Source organism: Lupinus angustifolius, chromosome LG06 (assembly GCF_001865875.1).
Source record: "Lupinus angustifolius cultivar Tanjil chromosome LG06, LupAngTanjil_v1.0, whole genome shotgun sequence".
Taxonomy (NCBI): domain Eukaryota; kingdom Viridiplantae; phylum Streptophyta; class Magnoliopsida; order Fabales; family Fabaceae; genus Lupinus; species Lupinus angustifolius.
The window spans coordinates 21,789,673-21,808,727 of record NC_032014.1 but is presented as its reverse complement, the minus strand read 5'-3'; the positions used below and the strand labels follow the sequence as shown (position 1 = coordinate 21,808,727).

At 32.3% G+C, this 19,055-nt stretch overlaps 4 protein-coding genes across 5 annotated transcripts; 1 reads left to right on the top strand and 3 right to left on the bottom strand.

The window, feature by feature from the left end:
• Positions 1,171-2,205, top strand: LOC109350183. Its single transcript, XM_019591350.1, has one exon. The coding sequence runs from the start codon at positions 1,171-1,173 to the stop codon at positions 2,035-2,037; it is 867 nt and encodes a 288-aa protein (XP_019446895.1). The 3' UTR covers positions 2,038-2,205.
• Positions 4,775-8,067, bottom strand: LOC109350184. The gene is made up of 3 exons (XM_019591352.1): positions 8,003-8,067; positions 5,292-5,405; positions 4,775-5,134 (listed from the first exon to the last, which is right to left on the bottom strand). Exons 1-3 carry the CDS (start codon positions 8,018-8,020, stop codon positions 5,003-5,005), a joined length of 264 nt encoding a protein of 87 aa, XP_019446897.1. The 5' UTR covers positions 8,021-8,067; the 3' UTR covers positions 4,775-5,002.
• On the bottom strand, positions 10,863-12,832 carry LOC109350185. The gene is made up of 3 exons (XM_019591353.1): positions 12,748-12,832; positions 11,287-11,400; positions 10,863-11,104 (listed from the first exon to the last, which is right to left on the bottom strand). The coding sequence occupies exons 1-3, from the start codon at positions 12,763-12,765 to the stop codon at positions 10,973-10,975; spliced, it is 264 nt and encodes an 87-aa protein (XP_019446898.1). The 5' UTR covers positions 12,766-12,832; the 3' UTR covers positions 10,863-10,972.
• Positions 14,896-18,647, bottom strand: LOC109350178 (proteasome subunit alpha type-7). 2 transcript variants are annotated; one of them, XM_019591348.1, is made up of 4 exons: positions 18,345-18,647; positions 17,128-17,542; positions 15,158-15,338; positions 14,896-15,120 (listed from the first exon to the last, which is right to left on the bottom strand). In XM_019591348.1, exons 1-3 carry the CDS (start codon positions 18,515-18,517, stop codon positions 15,177-15,179), a joined length of 750 nt encoding a protein of 249 aa, XP_019446893.1. In that variant the 5' UTR covers positions 18,518-18,647; the 3' UTR covers positions 14,896-15,120; positions 15,158-15,176. The 2 variants fall into 2 exon arrangements, with proteins under 2 accessions (XP_019446893.1, XP_019446892.1); XM_019591347.1 differs by having other exon boundaries at positions 14,896-15,338.

Below are 19,055 nucleotides of genomic sequence, written 5' to 3'. Positions count from 1 at the left end.
AATACATGCCACTCGTGTACACATTATTCAACATTATATCCTCATTAATCCACTAATTGTTTTATAATTTTTAAATAAGTATCAATATCTCAAATTATCGTGGATCTCAACATTCAAATAACAATTCTTTATTCCATTTTTGCAGTTCAAGATCCTTCATATTGGGACAACCCTCACTGAACCAAGCCCTAGACACAAATATTATAATTGAAATCAAGAAGGTACTATGTGATATGTTGAGAACGTAACCAGTCAGGTATACCTTAAAATGATTTCATTGTTATTGTAACTATTTTAACCGATTGTAATATCTATCAACTATGAGCGTAAAGATTTATATATAGTTAATATATTATTTACCATTTATTTATATGTGAAGAGTCAATTATAATGAAAAAATGACTGATCAATAATGTAGTGACAATATATAAAACTCATATAATTTCAATATATACATTTTTTTCTCATTTCAAATTGCAATTTGGTCTCAAAACCACAATATTTTGAGAACAATTACGATTGTGGAATGCAATTTAGAACAATGCTCATGACCAGTAGCGGAGCCATACTTCCATAAGGGCCCTGGAAATATATTATCTTTATAGTTAATATTATTTTGCAATTCTGAGTATATGAAAGTGCACTCATACAATCCATTTATTATATTTTGATGCATTTTATACCATAAAATCTAACTTGCATCTCCTATAGGTTTTAATTTCAGAGAATGATCTATTATCTCAATTTATATTTTAAATCATGTCTCGACCAATGATATTGAAACAAAAACAGAAAAAACAATAAATATTTGATTTTTTAATTGACATCACATATTTTTATTAGTTAAAGACATAATTTAGGACATAGTTTGAAACAACACATCATTGCCCTTTAAATCCTCCACTCCTCGTGACCTATAGAATATTATGCATAATAGACCAGAATGTTGGGTAGAGATGTGACAAGTTAACCAAAACCTAAGGGAAGCCCATGGGGGTAACACATGCTCCACACGGTTATTGAATAATGAAATTTGTGCTATGCCTAATTTTTTTAGTCTCTAGTTATGAATGAGATTAGCCCCTATATAAAGATAAAGTCATAAACTTTGTAAGAACACACCAAAGTTGAGTTTCCATAGAACAAAAACAAATAACAAAGGAAACAACCATGGCAAACAAATATAATATTCGTTCAATTAGTTTACCTTGTAGATCTCATCCTAGCACGGTTATAGTAGAGGAAGAGTTGAACAAATTCAAGACATGGGAAGCAACATGCACATCATTTTCCATTAGCATTGGTCTATCTTTGCTTGAAGATTTATATGTTGGTTTGGATGATCTTCTCAATATGGCATCAACCCAACATGTTATTACTCAACATAAAGGTGAGAAATGTGTGGAAGAAGTGTTAGATGGTTCTATGAGAATTTTGGATATATGTGGTATTACTAGAGATACATTGTTGCAAATTAAAGAAAATGTTCAAGCCCTTCATTCTTCTCTAAGAAGAAGAAAAGGAGAGTCGAAAATCGAAGAAAGTGTAGGTCAATACAATGCCTTCATGAAGAAAATGAAGAAAAATGTGAAGAAGTTGATCAAATCTTTGAGGCAGATGGATAGTAAATTTGGGGTGTCTTCACTCTTAGATTTTGATCATCACCTCTCTTGTGTGATTAGAGTACTAAGGGAAGTTATTTTAATGAACTTGTCTATCTTTCAACTCCTTTTATCATTTTTGACCATGTCTTCAACAAAATCAAAAGCAACCAAATGGTTTCTACTAGGAAAGATAGTGCACAAGAGGGTTATAACATGTGAAGATAACTTAGAGAATGTCAATGAATTGGAGTGTGTGGAAGAAGTTTTGAGCACCCTTTTAAATGAAGGTACTAATGGTGAGAAAATGCAAGCAACAAATGAAATATTGGAGGCTTTGGAGAATGTCATTGAAAGCCTTGAGAATTCTTTAGAAAGGGTATTTAGGATCATGATTAGAAGTAGATCATCCCTTTTAAATATAATCTCTAAATAAAGTGTACCATATGTTGAAATTTTTCTTCCTAAATGGCATCCATATATTAGGGGCATGCTGAGGATTGAAAATGTTTTACCTCAATGGTTTGTACATGTATACAACTCATTATTATAGAATCTAATTTGTGTATGTATTTTATCATGAAATAAAATAACCATTTCTAGTTTAAGCAACTAGAAAATTAATAACTTGCCACTAACACTTTAAATACTTAATCTATGAATGATATCTTGAAAAGTTTTGGCAAATCTTTCAATTAGTAACAACATATCACTAACAATACACTCAATAATGTTTAATATTGACATGTAAGAATCACCCTTATAAGGTCTTAGTTATTACCTAAACTTTTGATCAAAATCTATGAGTAGTTATGGAAAAAAACATTAATAGAAGTGTAAAATAAACCACTTAACTTAAAAACCAAGTTTGGTAAATCAACCACTAATAACACAATTTAACAAAGAAACTATAAATGATGTTAAACCTTAGGGGTGAGCCTTCACAAATAATAATGTCTTTTGTCTTATAACATGTAGTTCATTAGTTTAAATGTTGAAAACATATTATCGACCGCTACATAGGGATGACAACGGGTACGGGTAGTAGCTATCCGCTACCCGTTTCAAAATATAAGAGTAATATCCATACCCGTCTGTACCCGTACGGGTATTCGCGGGTATTTCTGGATACTCGTGGGTACAATGGGTACCTGCGGTTCCTCTATTATAAATAAATTTTTCAATTTTTACTTCTATTGTGTTTCAAATAAGATGAAACTTAATTATTTTTGTACATTTTGATTGAATATTTGACAAAAATGCTAAATTTATCGGTGTTTTCTATTTGTGTGATTTTTTGTTCTCATTTCTTTAACAAAAATTATATATTTTCTTTATAAAACATGTGTGCTTCTACACATGTAATAATATTTGTAGGGTGTTTCACCACCAAACTAAATAAAATAGGTAAACAAAGTAAAGAGAAAAATATACATAGTGGAATAAATGTTAGAATAATTTATTTTTTATTTTAATTAAATATAATATATTAATCATATAAATAACGGGTACCTGCTGGTACGGGTACCATAATACCTGTACCTGCCCGTATGTACCACGGGTATTTTTAAAAACCCTTTTATAATACATGCGGGTACCCGTTTGTGACCTGTACTCATACGGATTTTACATACAGGTACGGGTTTTTTTGGCAACCCTACCGCTACATTTATCCTTACAAACCCCATTATGTGACCCTTGTGGTTTGGGCCCAACTTTTTTAATGGTCTTCAAACTATAAATAATGAATTAACAACTATTTGGGTATGTAAACAATTATGGAAAACATTAGAAATATAGAAAGAATATAAACAAGAATGTAAAAGGAAATGTAATATTGGTGTCTTTTATTTAGAGTATAAGAGAGTAGTCATATTTATAGGACTCACACATGATCATACCATAATGTTGATAATCATTAATAGAATCCTAACTTAATAATAAAACCAAATCATATCCATCATAAAGATAACATAAAATCATATCACAAGAAACTAATCAAATCTTTACTCTCATTTGTTTCAACTTCTCTTTGTTTCTTCATTTTCATGTTCACACTTTTTTTCAAGAACAACTCTCTTTTCAACTGAATCTTCACCAATATTTTTACAAATCAACTAGTGATGGAGTTGCATTGCTCTGGGTTTAATATTGGTGTTAAATGCTCCTCTTTGATTCTCTACTAGTTATTTTACTAATTGACAAATCTTAATTTCCAAGATCTTTATGAAAGCCTCAATATTCTTCTTATTTGCATTGATATTTGCATAAGTTGAGTTAATGTGTCCTATAATATGGATTTCAAGTTTTTTGTATTCTATGAAATTGTTGATATTATGAAGATATAGTAGAAATATATGCATCTAGTTCAATAATTATCACATTGAAATTGATATTGCCTAAGCTAGTTAGGAAAGTAGTTCACCTCCTTCTCATAAATATTAGTAGGTGGAGAACAATTAGAGCATCTACAATGGAGAACAGAATAAGAATGTTCTTATTCTGTTAAGAACAACCTTAAGAACAATCACTGTAGATGTTCTTAGTGTGAAATTTTTCATAACTCATTCCAGTAGTCATGACTTGAAAGTGCCTTAGAGTTTCGATGTGTTAGATCAACATTTGTTTTGAGCTAGAATTTCATTTTGTGCACCCATCTCTAGAACTCCTCTTTTAGGTTCCAATTAAATTCTTAAATTTCCCCACAAGCTGGTTCCAATTAATCTTTTACTATCAAGATTGATGTTATGCTAGGTGACCCGAGTTCGATTCCTAAAAAAGACACAATTTTACTAACAGACAAAACAACCAATGAAATATCGAATCAGGTTGTGACAAACAATGATAAAGTGTTTATTGTGTCCATAGGAACTTAAGCTATAGTAGGCAATTCGATAATAATTATGGTCTTTAAGTACAAGTGTTTCACAATTGGTTTTAATTTTGAAATTGAACAACTATAAACTAAAATAAAGATTAAGTATGATAACAAAATGTTGGAATTAGATTTCCGTACTCAACTTTTCAATATCTGAATGATTTAACTCGCAAAAACTATCTATACTTTGATTTCCTCAACATTATTTCTATCTAACATCATTAGTGTCCTAATGAGAAGATTTACAACTCATTTCCCTAACCATAGAAATTATTGCATAAACATGATATCTACATGTTTGATCAACACATATTAACAGTACTTTTAAAAGTTGAAACACAGATTCATCACCAAATTTAAAATGAAATAACTTGTGAAATGCCAATGTAAAGCATTGCATACATGCAAACATAATTTAGCTACCTGTGTTCCATTAGGTTGGTATAACAGTTCTTCAATCTAACAACAAGCACCAAAGATGCCACAGCCACAAGCAATAAACATGGTCATCATCTGCTCTCATCTATAGCGCCCGAAAACTGTCTGCTTTATCTAGTCTAGCCGTTCCTGAGCTTGACGACTCACCCATTGCATCAGGAGACGCAGCAGTCCGTGGTGATTCCCTGTTTAGAGAAGCTGGCAGGCCCGAAATCTCCTGAAAAAGGATCATGAAATGTTGGAAAGCATGGATAAATGAGATGCGGCATGATGGATTTCAAGACAAAATCACTTAGGTTTCCATATAGAATCATCCTAGTATAAAACATCTAAACAAGTGATATTGTAGCAAATGAAAAAAAGTTGCCGCATACCTTCATCAAATGTAACCTCATATCACATGGCCGAGCCCGATTTCCAATGCATGCCATCACAAATTTTGAATATTGAAACAATACATCAGCAGCAGCTTGCTTTTTCTCTTCTATCTGAAACCAGAGTCAATTACTTCAGAAAAATGATTCAAAGAGAAAATATATATAATCGTACAGACAGTAACGATCAGATCAAAATCCCCAGGAGAAGGGATGAGATCCTAAGACATTCGCATGCAAACATCCCTCTGCCTTTCCTTGCTTCTGGGTCGTTATACGAAGGCACCACACCAGATTCTGACTCTAGTCTTGCTTCATTTCTTTTCTTTTTTTAAGAATGAGGCTCTGCGTGTTGAGCTGCTGCCACCATGACGATGGTGCCAACAGGAGCTGAACGACCAGCCCCCCAGTTGACAGTACCGGCAGGAGCTGCAGGACCGGTGCCTCTGGTTGGCCCTGCAATGGTTCACATTTCACCATCAAGTCTCCTTCCGTCACATAACATGGTAACTCAAGAAAGCCACTGGCATCTAGTTCGGTTGTTACCACTCACCAATGGGACACCCCAATAGCTGAGAATCGAGTACCAAAATGGACGACTAAGATTCAAATCCCATTACAAATTGATGGGGTATGATCTATACAAGGGGATAGGGTACCTCCATTGTGTTAGCCTTCGACGAAAAAAATACATAATTCAATCTCTTTGAACATCTCAAAGAGGAATCCCTTTCATAATCCATGAAATAAACACCATAAAGATGTCTACAAGACATCACAGTCATGTAGTGGTCGCCTGCTACACCAAACCCCGGCATACATGGAGCACATTCACAAACAGAATATATACAAGATTCAAAGATCAAACACCATTAGCATAAAATTTTGATTTTATCCATAAAATTAGTACAGCAGCACAATGGAAAACAAAAATATTAGTCAAGTTTGTAATAATAACTCGACTCAAACATACGACAGAAGAATATGATTTTTAGTGGTTAATTTGACCAGGGGATTAAAATAGTGTAAAACATTTTACGAAAACGAAATGGGAATTCAAATCAATTAAGATTTGGTTTTCTCAGTTACAGAAAAAAGATGTTGACAGCAAAAATTATCTCTTCATAATCTACTTAACCAAATGATGTTACACTATTTACTTACAGCTAAATATAAAGCCATAAAAATACGAAACACGAACGAAAACCAACAGAATCATGGAAAATGTTAGTGCTTAAATGAGTTGACTGAATGATTTTTTTACTCATATGTCTAACAAATGATATACTAATAGGAGTAGGTGGCATGCAGATCACTCCATAAATATCATTCACAAAAAAGCACTGCATTGTTAATTGGCTTGCCGGTTCCATTATCTCCACATGCTCAATAAGCAATAGGACCAGTTAATTTATAGCTTAGATGACAATGAAAAACATCTGGGACCAAGAAAAACGTCCTCAAAATTGTAACCTTGTACTATGAACGTCAAGACGCTGATCAGGATGCACTCCAATTGACCCACCCCACCGAGAAAAACATCTTTAGAAAGGGAGAAGAACCGACAAGAGGCAGGTTTCTTTTTGTACGAGTAATGGCTTGGTACAACGTATCTAGGAAGAAGCTGCAGATACGAAGAGTATTGTGATTCTAAAACCATTGTCACGTGGGAATCTCTTCTTTCAAATTAAAGAAGTGTTTAACGTTCCACCATTACATTCCCCATCGAAAACTCAAGTGCGAAAGTTAGTATTTGAGGGGTTTGTTTAACTTTTTGGTCAACTTTTCCAATCAACTTGGAACTAAATCAGGATCCATGTCAATTGGATGTATCATGTATGTCTTGGAAAACCTTTACCCTCTTTAATCTAAATTATATTCCTCTTGCTATTCCCTTTTTTACTCATTTCCAAATGCTAAAAATCGGGGTAATCACTAACCTATAAAGATATTAATTACAAATAGTTCCATTGGTGCATCAAAATTCTTTCACACATCACTAACCTATAAAGACATTAATTACAAATATATAATCAAGTTTTAAGGATGATCACCTATCTTCGTGAACCGGTTGATGTACAATTGTTAATTGATCTGGGATTCAACTTAACTCTCATAACTATCGTGGTTCACTGTAATGCCGAACTACCTCAGAAATGTAATTTAATGGATCTTGTGGGGAAACATGATAACAGTAGCCTGCACAGCTTACAGAGCTAAGGATCATAAGTTGGTCCCAAAGGTTCCATCTTAAAAGTTGAAAACCTTGATGTTTCGGACAATTGTGGGCATTCGCAGTCCCGATACTATTTCGGCAACTCCAAAAACCATGACATATCAGCATCTGTAAGGGTCGAGAACCCGTATTTAGAACCTTGGGCGCAAGGATAAGGTTGATTGCCTCGTGACCTGAAGGGTACGATTCAAATCCTGCAAATAGTCTTTTTACCTACGATAACAAAACTGTGTATATCTATCTTATCCGGGCCCCACTAGATGCGAGTCTCGTGCACTATGCCGTTATTTATAGACTAATAGGCAAATCTCAAGCTCCTTTTGATTGGAGAATGCATGAAATAAAATGTTGACAAAAACAATAACACTAAGCAAAATCAAACAGTGCAACGAAGAAGAGAGTTGTTTGGGTTAATCTGATATGAAAAGTGGAATAATAATAATAAAATTGAAATATTGAAGGAAGAAGAAAGAACCTCGTAATCTTCTCCCATTGGATATGTTAATTTCAGCTTCAGCAATGAACAAAGTATGTGTTGGATGATAGGACTTTATACCAAGAATAAAATATACATGAATTGGGTTTTAGCATAAATATTTATACAGAATCACTACATCATTTAATTATATTATTATCAACCATTTATTCATTTGGATTGTTTTTTCAATAGTTAATAATAATTAAATAAGTATAAAATTCGTACATTATTATATATCCTTTTCTCATTAATTAATGATTTATGTGTACAAGTTTACATAGGATGAAATCAATTGACAAAGGCAAAAGGGATGAGATGAATTATTTAGCATTCATATTAAATTTTTAATCGAAAAAAAATGTATTTATCTTTTTATTATTTCATTCACTATTTATTTTTAATTATGATTAACTCTTTAAAAGAATAATGATGTATAAATCACTAAGGTATGCGGACATTAATTACAAATATATATTCAAGTTTTATACACTTTAGAAGAGATGTGTATCTCACCAACTTAGTTATTCGAATAAAATTCTCACAAAAATAAATCACCGAAAGATGAAAATAATCAATGACATGAAATTTCAAATAAATTTATATATGGTAATTGTAGTGTTGAACCAAAAATCTTGGCTATACTCAATGATTTACTTAAAGAATGGTATCATATAAAATTAAGAATGGATATGCTATGTTTTTTTACTTCACTTCTTCATAAGTGAACACAAATACAATTGTCTTGAAGATGAGAAGTTTCTTTGTATGAAACTTTGTTTCCACTCATGTAGTGGAAAGAGAAATGTTATGAAATAACAAAAGAAAAATAATTTATATTAAACATTTATATTTTTTTTATTTAAAATGGGATTATACTTTTACCCTTAAAACTTAAAGGAAAAATCACTTATCTCTCCCTTATTGAAGAGGTGTCTGACTCATGGCTATTACTCACTCTTTGATTAGTATTTCCACTATACCAAATACATCATTCTTCTATAATTGACAATTTATGAGTTAAAATTTTTGAAGAATGAAGGGAAATAGAAGACATAAGAGTCATTTTACAAATATAATTTTTATTTTTCTCTAAAATTCATTTCACAAAAAGACTCTTAGATTCAAAATTTTGCAAGATTAAATTGTTAAGATATTATATTATTTCCTAATTGCTTTTTTTAATTTTTAGTAGTAGTATGATACTCAATTTTAGTGTGATTAATTATTTTGAATGTCTTTTATTTATGATGGATGGATATATATATATATGGTCCTCATTTTTTGTCTTTGAGAGACAAACTTTCATGTAAGCCTTACTAAGGATAAATTTAATACAACACTTCATACCAATTCATGTTTTATTAAAATAACTAAAAATAGAAACCATAGTTATCTGAAATTGTAAGTATTTTTTTATATTATTGGGTTTGCTTTTCAATTGAGTCAAATATAACCATAAGTAATTTTTATGCTTGAGATTCAAAATCATACAATTATAAAGTATGAACCAAATTATTATTAGCTACATCAATCTTATAAATATGAACTGTACTATCATTAGCTAGATCAACCTTATAAAATATGAACCAAATTAGTATTAACTAAATCAACCTTAGCTCCTAATCCATGATTAATATAATCATTATCAACTCACTTCCTCAATTTATATCCTAGATAATATCATGTATAAAATTGTGAACTCCAATTATAATAAAAAGGGAGGTCTAGTGTACGAAACTATCACCAAGTGGAGTCTGAGGAGATAGATATATACAATATTACCTTGCAAGCGAACAGATTGTTTCCAGAATTTAAATCCATGACCTCTGAACTCCAAGTTATAAGACAAACAGCTTTACCGTTTGGTCGAGTTAGCATCACGACACGAATTACAATGACAACTCATTTAACAAATACTATATTAAAAAGACCCAAAAACAATTTTAGCAGAGAAGAGAATAATTCACCAGAGAACAGAGAAAATAAAATCATGTCTAAAGGCCTATCTTTGCAACCTAAGTAGCTGTTTTCTGTGACTCAATCTAAGGCACAACCGTACCAATTTCAGATTCAGTAATGCCGAAACCTACAAGAACGTTGCTCATGTAATACAAACAACAACAACAACCAAATTTTTATCCCGCTAGGTGGATTCGTCCATACGGCATCGAAAAATAATATCATATCTCCTTAGGAGACACCTTTGCAGCCTAAAGCAACTACTATATCAGGTTCAGTTCATTCACAATGGCCTAAATTTTAGCTTCCTCAAGTTGAAGCAGACATGCTCTCAGTCATAACAGCAACTTCTATGTTCATATGCCAAAAAGGAAAAGTCATAACTCACAAGAATACAGTATACTTATAGAATCCACTTCCTAAGGTATGAGTTACTAGCTCAAAGTTGAATTGCAATCATGCAATATGCATACAGTATTACTTGATCCATTTCATTATTTGAATCTGCATGCCAATTTCTTTTCCACAACTCAAAAGGGGTTTTCTGAACTATCTTTGTCGGAACCCGATTAAATATGTAAACTACTATTTTAAAAGCTTCACTCCATAGCCAATAAGGAAGGTTAGAGTTATTGAGCATTCTTCTTTTAACCACACCATTTTGATCTAGCCAGCCTAACATGGTGTATCGGAGCAAGATACCATGCTCCGAGAGAAACTTTCCGAAATGGACCAGGCACTTCGCCACTCTAAGTATGTCTACCACAGAACCCTCTATCTCTATTAGTGTATATATCATTAATGAAAGTATGGCATAGAAAAGAAAAAACATGGGCCAATCTACCCCAACAAAATGGATCAACAAAATATCACTTTAAAATGAAATAACTCGGAAATGCCAATGTGAGCCTTGCATACATGCTAACATAATTCTAGCTATGTGTGTGTCCATTTGATGGATAAACAGTATTTCTAACATAATTCTGTCATTCCCCACAGCGCTCGCGACTACAGTGCCGTAAAACCGTCTGTTCTATCCGAACTAGCTCTTCCTGAGCTTGATGACTCACTCATTGCATCAGAAGATGTTCTAGATTGCGATGATTCCCTAGTTAGATATGGTGGCAGACCAGAAATCTCCTGAAAAGGGTTATAGTAAGCCATGAAATGTTGGAAAACATGGATAAACGAGACGCGGCATGCTAGTTTTCGAGACAAAATCACTTCAGGTGCCATACAGAAGAATCCTATTACAAAATATCTAAACATGTTGTACTGTTGCTAAGGAAAAAGTAACAGAGAATGTTGCATCATATTCATACCTTCATCAAACGTAACCTCATATCACACGGTCGAACCTTGTTTCCGATGCACGCCATCACAAATTTTGAATATTGAAACAATACATCAGCAGCAGCTTGCTTTTTCTCTTCTATCTGAAACAGAATTCAGTTCTTTCAGAATAATGATTCAAAGACAAAGAACATACAAAAACTCCTACTACTTGGACAAAAAACCCCGGAAAAGCCGGAAAAAATTGTTTCCTTAAAACCACAGACAAGTAAACAACTTAGAATTTCAGATGTTGAAGTTGTTGCTAATGTTCAAAACCAAATGATATCATTTCATTCAGTCAAGTATTGTATGAAATATGTCATCAGAGAAAGCCCTATAATCAATGGTTTATCATTAATCAATACAATATTACAATTACAATTTACAATTACTTTATGTTTCTAGCTTTCACATCATAATTCCACTACCAAATTTGTCAAAATTGAGAGCATAACATGGAAAACAAAGATGAACATACTCAAAATGAGAATCCAAAAACAATGTAATTAATAGAAAAAAACAAATGAAAATGACAATTTTATTGATGAATACAATTACCCTACAAGGGTTTCCCCTTCTCAAAATTTCCCCTTTCTCACTATATCAATTGCTCAATTCTTACAAGATTACAGTGCTGAAAGAATGCCTCTACCTACTTGATTTCCCCTAAAAACTAACTGTTCTAACTAACCTTTCATTCTAACGATTTCTCCCACTGAATTGGGTCGGCTACATAAATCAAACGACATTTCTGTGTTTTATACAGAGAAAAAAAACAAATCCTCATATAGGCCATTTAGGTTATTTTTATTTCATATTTAGTATTCAGTATTTTTATTTCATATGTGAGGACTTTTGAATTTCACTAAAACATGTATTTATGTAATTTAACCTAAAAGAATAAGAGGGAAAAAATGTATAAAATAGTATGAGTTTTATGCATAACCCTGACATTTATGTTTAATAATCATTGACTTTAAAAAAATACATGACAGTAAATGATGTAGTGATTGTGTATAAATTTTTACACTAACATTGCATAGATTTTACACTAGAAAATAATCAAATCTAAATTTATTATATTAATTCAATAAGAAAATGACAAATAACTTCTACGGATTTTTGTTTGATATAACCAAGAGTATCTCCTCACAAAATTAATATCTTTCTAGATGTGTATTTATCTCTCTCGACAATTATCGGCCACATAAAAAAAATCTTTAACCTTCAGCCTAATATGACATATGGATATCCTATTAGGGCCTTAACTAACAACTGTGGAATGAACTTAGGAAGCCAACAGCATGTTATTTTTTCTTTTCTTTTTAAATTCTGGAATTGGAATTACATATTTTATAAAGGGTTAGAAATTGATTAATACGGTTATGAAGATAAAGAAAGATTAAAGCATTAAAAAAACGTGATATTTTGAAGGAAGGGGAAAGAACCTCGTAATCTTCTCTCATTGGATACGTTAATTTTAGGTTCAGCAAGAGCAACCACCGATGTTAATTTCTCCTCATTCCAGAGAAGTAGATTTTTTGTTTTAATTTGGTATCATTAAATATAATGATTTAATATGTATACATGTGTAAATATTTTTTACATCGTCAGCAAATCATTTATCATTCATATATTAATTATTATTGACTTTTAAACAAAAGTAATACAAATAAATTATGAGTGATATGAGATTGACATATCTAATGGTTATTGACTATCCTTATCTTGTAAATATTATGTTTAGTTACATTAAGCTATCAATTTGGGTTGTGTAGCAAATATCTTCATCAAGTCAATCTTCAAATATTAGGGTTGGACTTGGTAAGTTTGACTAACTTGATGGGCATAATCAATTAGTCAATACGAATATTTGGGTTGGATCTAATTAACTTAAAATGTTTTGTTAGACCTAATTAAGTCGGTCAAATAATGAATATGATGGGTCCAATCAAATTGTTCAACCTATTACTCTTCATATGTTTTATCTTTAATTTGCTTATCGGTCTTTCTTAACTATTTTACAATTTTCTCAACTTTTAGTGTTTTTATACAATGTCTAGGTTTTTTAAATTTCTTTTTCACCTCAACATTAACATTTTTGTCCCACCATCATGATTCTTTACGCTTTGGTCCATAACCTTTAGATCCACCTAGCATTTCTTTTGCTATCTTCCTAATTCCTTTGATCATCTCCTCGTATATTTCATTAGCACTTCCTTGTGCTTCTTAAAACCCTAATTCTAAAACTTTTAGTTGAAGCTCCTGCATTTTACTCTCTTCAATTTCCACCCAAAACTCTACATAGATGTACGAAAATATTTTGTATGATATCCTTAAAAAAATTGATTTGAGAACGTGTCAACTCACTCTTATGTGATAAAATATCCATCCCGCTTCTTAAAACATGTATTAACTCTTACAAAATAAAAAACAGAGGACATATCTAGAATAATCTTGTTTTCCATATTTGCTTTTTGTAGCCATATCCACCATGAAAATTTCCAAATCCTCTAATATCCTTCCCTACTTGTCCATTTAGATCACCTCTAATGAAAACTTTTTCTCCTAAAGGTATTGCCTACATATACTACACCTTCTAAATCCTCCCAAAATTTTATCTTTTCTAATGTTCCTCTAACCTACCTAAGATGCATAAGCATTATCCACAAAAAATGTGTCTTCCTTTTGTTACAAACTTTAGAAGTAAGATGTTATCTCCTATTCTCTTTATATCCACATATTTCTTCTATAATTAGACCCATCTCACTTCTTGATCTTATCTTATTCCCTTACATTTTCTGACCTACTTAACTTCTTTTAAACACATAAAATTAATCATCATTATATCAACTATTTTCAATGATTTACTTGTATACCATGTTCAGATCATAGACTAATTAGCTAACTTCTTTACCTACATTAGTTCATGCAATTACAAGATTCAAACAACAATGCAAAATGCAAGCCCTTGCTTTTTTCACACTATGCCCACGCAACAATGCAATAGCACTTGCACTTTTGACACTATACCTAACATTAGCATTGTTGATCCATTCCATAGAGATTCAAAAATGTTTTACCTTGATTGCCAACTATTTGATACACTCTCCACCTCGCATCCAAGTTTAGTTCCAGTATTTATAACAACAAACATTGTAATAAAAACTGGTTTGTGCTAGCCAATTCAACTAGTAAACCAGTAAACCGATCCCAATATCAGCACGGTATAATAATTATATCAGTTATTCAAGTTAAAACTGGCCAAAATCAATCATACCAACCGATTTTCAACTAAATCATACCAATTATACCGATCAATTTTTATTTAAAATTAATTTTTTAATGAAAATTAAAAAAAATGTTGATTTTTTATTAATTTTTCAACATTAATGTTAATATATTATATATGTATATTTAATTTCGCCAGTACTCAATTTAATTAGTGAACCACTATACCAATACTCCAACCAGTTTGATGACTGGTACGGTATTAATAACACTGTCATCAAACCCAGACAAATTTTCTACACATTTAAGAACGTGAATGAAATCATCTATATCCCTACTTTCAGACGATAATAGTATATCATGACACACAATTCAAATTGTGAACTAGATAAACATTGATAAATACTACAATTAACGACCCAGAAGCAATTTTTAAAGTTCGAACAACACCCACAAGAACAATTCACGAGAAAACTAAAGTAAAATAAAATCATGTGTCCTTAGAAAGGGCAATCTTTGCAGCCTAAACAGCTGGTTTCTCTGTTTCAATCTCAGCCAGTGGCATGAATTTCTGCTTCAGTTTATAAGGCTACCCAACTTAGCAAGAACAGTGCTCACATAATATAAAAACTAAATAAGCATAAAATCATGTTTCCTTTGGAGGGGCTTTCTTTGCAGCCTCAGCAGCTGCTTTCTCTGCTTCAATCTCAGCAACAACCGCATCAATTTCGGCTTCCTCAAGTTGACGCAAACCGTGCTCCTTAGTCACCACAGCAACTTCTATGTTCTTTCCTCCACTCTCAACAACCTAATTACATATGCCAACAACAAAAAGTCTTAGTATATTTATAGGAGCCCAAAGTAGTACTGTAACCATGCAACTGGAAAAGATAGTATTACTTGATGACTTCGATACATTATAAAAATGTTTGTGAGTATATCTACGAGGCAAAAAATTTATACTAAACTTTGGAAGGCACACTATGTACATAAAGTCTTTGAATGCAAGCAAGACATGTCAGAAGTACATGTATTATAATAAAAAAATCAAATCTGAAAGAGTAGTCTGCAACTGTCCCTTCTCAGGGATAATATCGCACATAGATGTCTCCCTCTCCCAATCATGTACTCACCCTAATAGGACCATTTAAGAGTTCGGGTCCTGGAGCTAAATAAAAATTCAAAGGAAAATAGCAATTTATGAATTCTATGCAGAACAACTTTTCCATTTAAGATGAATTACCAAGAACTGTGCTCACTAAAGTCAATATTTGTCTAACCCATCAACCAATCATGGAGCAATGTTCAGCACTTTGGTTAATTATTCCTAAACAAGAAACATCTAGCCAAAATTCCTACATACAATTCTGTCAAAAGACAAGGGAGAATTAAGCTCCAAGGCTTAATAGTACCAGAATATTCCAAAAGCTACATGAGCTCCACTTTCAATAGATTTTGAACATCTTAATTGTATCAGAATGTTCCATGAAATTGAATAACATTGGTGCTATATTACTGTCCATAGAATTTTAGGCATTTTGTAAATAAAGTGGATGTTATCTTGCATCCATGCATAAGTAATTTAGAAATAATCAAATAAAAATAGGCAATGTACACTTTATAACTAATCTCTCATTCAAATGAAGACCTTTTCAATCAAGTGAACGACAAATCCTCATAATTATTTTGCATAATCTTTTTGTTTTTCATTTATCCCTTTTGAATTAAGGTTAGAATCATGCATGGTACAGAAATGTTCACAAAGACTTTGAAGGACAATATTACAGATGCAATCTGAAGTTGGGAAGTATTTGACATCAGAAAATTGTTGCTAACAATTGTTTAATGAAGGAAATGGTTGTAATGGTTAAAATTGAGACTCTATGGTATGCTTACATTCAAGAATTACAAAATAATGTACCAAATATTTTTGCAAGAACAAGTATTAATGAACAAGGGCTTGAATGCTAGGAACATCTTACAATGTAAATTTGAAGCTAAGGTATGACGCATACATTAAAACAAAGGTAACATCTGCATAAATCAAGACAAATTTGTGCTTTAATCTAATGCAAATATAACTTTCTCAAAAACAGAGATATATGTTTGAATTATAGGGCAAGTATAATGTATGATATTAAATATTGTTTATTTCCATATAAGGCCAGAAACTGTGTCTATATCAAGAAGCAGAAAGAGACAAGACCTGAGATGTATGAAGAAAGGCTACTTAACACCATTCAAAACTACTGGAAAAAGTCACTTCAGCACAGCTTCCCAAGTTATGCATATTAATGGGAATATGTCTCAATATCAGATAATTTATAAAGGTTCCTCCTAATTTGCAAGCAACTGCTTGTGTAGCAGTTTCTCCCAATTCATTGATTTTACTAACATAACGAAGTGAAGAGACTGCTGAAAGTTCCTCCTAAATCATTGACAGTTTCAAAAGACAGACACAGGTAAAGAACAGGGAAGGACAATGCCTATGTTCTTTAGCAAGAAAAAAACAATACACAAGTTGCAGCAAAAATAATATAGATTAATAAACAATTAATGTATGCTTTCAAAAGCACTAAAATAACAAATGAACTCACTTCAAGCAATGCCCTGATCGCCAATTTCACAGTTTCTTGACCAGAAACTTCTTTATAATTCTTCTCTAGGAACTCCCGGATAGAATTTGAGTTTCTCCCAGTTGCGTTAGCTTTCCAAGCTGAAAACGTACCAGAAGGATCTGTTTGGTACAAGGATGGTGTGCTAGAGTAAGGATCAAAGCCAACAATCAAGGTTGAAAGGCCAAAGGGTCGCACACCACCACTTTGTGTGTACTTTTGCTGAAGACCTGCAATATAACGAGTTATGTACTCAACAGTGACCGGATCCTCAACAGTAAGCCTGTGGCTTTGACATTCAACTCGTGCCTTGTTTATAAGGACACGAGCATCAGCTTTTAGTCCTGCACAAGCAAGAGCAATGTGATTGTCTAGATTGACAATCTTTCTCACTGATCTGCAAAAAATTTGCATCGTGACAGTGAGTAAAATCAAACACTATCATCTACAAAATACATGTCAAAATTACAAACCCAAAATATAAGCGATGTTCATAAGCCTTATACATCTTCACAATCAGATCAATATAATCAATGCATTGAACAATAATATTGGAAAAATATTGCTCACTCAGCATTGATCATTTTACTCACATCATAAATCATAGAAAAATGAGATCACCACAACACGAACACCTCAACATCAAATGCTTTAAATTAAACACCTTTCCAATATAGCAGTCTCTAAATTAAATTAACAACAAAAACATTTCCCCCATGCAACTGTCTCCAAATTAAATGAACAAAGGGATCTAATAGCCCCCCTCCCTCAAATAATCAACAAGTGTAATGAAATTTCAGTAAAAATGTAAGCTTTCAACACTCTCCTCTACTCATCACTAATTAAAAATGGTAACAAAGTCAACAAAAAGGTTTGGAATCTTATACAAAACAAGCATTACTATTATATATATATATATATGAAATATTATACTTGAAGAAAAAAGGGCAGCCTAATGCACGAGGCTCCAACATAATGAGGTCCGGGAAATGCAGATGTTCCAGGAATAGAACCTATGACCTCTAGATCACAAGTCAAGCACCGAGGCTCAACCTCCGATATATTATATTCGGAAATTGAAATCAAATTAAACTAACTACATACTTATGAAACGTTGAATTAAACCCTAAAAGCAATTCTAATCCTCCTAGCATCAGATTTAGGTCCTAATACACAGAAAAAGGAATAAATCATTGTACCTAGAATCTTGAAGCTTAGCGGTGGATTTCTTCTCAACACCGAGAACAACGTTATCGGTGCCGCGAACTCCGACGGCGGCGTTTCCCTTGCGAACGGCTTCGAGAGCGTATTCGACTTGGAAAAGATGACCATCGGGTGAGAAAACAGTGATTGCTCTATCGTATCTTGCCATTGATTGATTCTTCTCTTTTGATTCTGATTCAAATCTTTGAACTCGATCTTTTGATTCTTCAACTTTACAAGTTAGGAGTTATGTTGTGTTGGTGTATTTGTTGATTCCAGTGAGGTATACATGCTTAGGGAACAAGTTCAGTATATTGGGCTTCTTTGGGCCTTTATGTTGTGGGTTTATAGACTATAACAAAAAGGCCTACCACATACCCGAGACCGACACCGGTGGGGAGGAGTAGGATTGACAATCAACTGAACCAATTCGGTATTCATTCGAAACTCAATTCATTATTTAGCTAGATAAACTTTGTTCAGACCAAATGAGTCAAATTTGAGCTGAAAATTGAACTCGTTAAGTAAACGATCAAAACTTGAGTTTGATATAGTTGGACTCGTTAAGTTCATGAACTGGCTCAATATTATATATATAAATTATTATTTTATATTTATTATGATTCAAGTATTATTTTTTATATTTATTGTTATTATATATAAAACAATGTTATATTTAAATATATAAATAATATTTCTTTAAAATG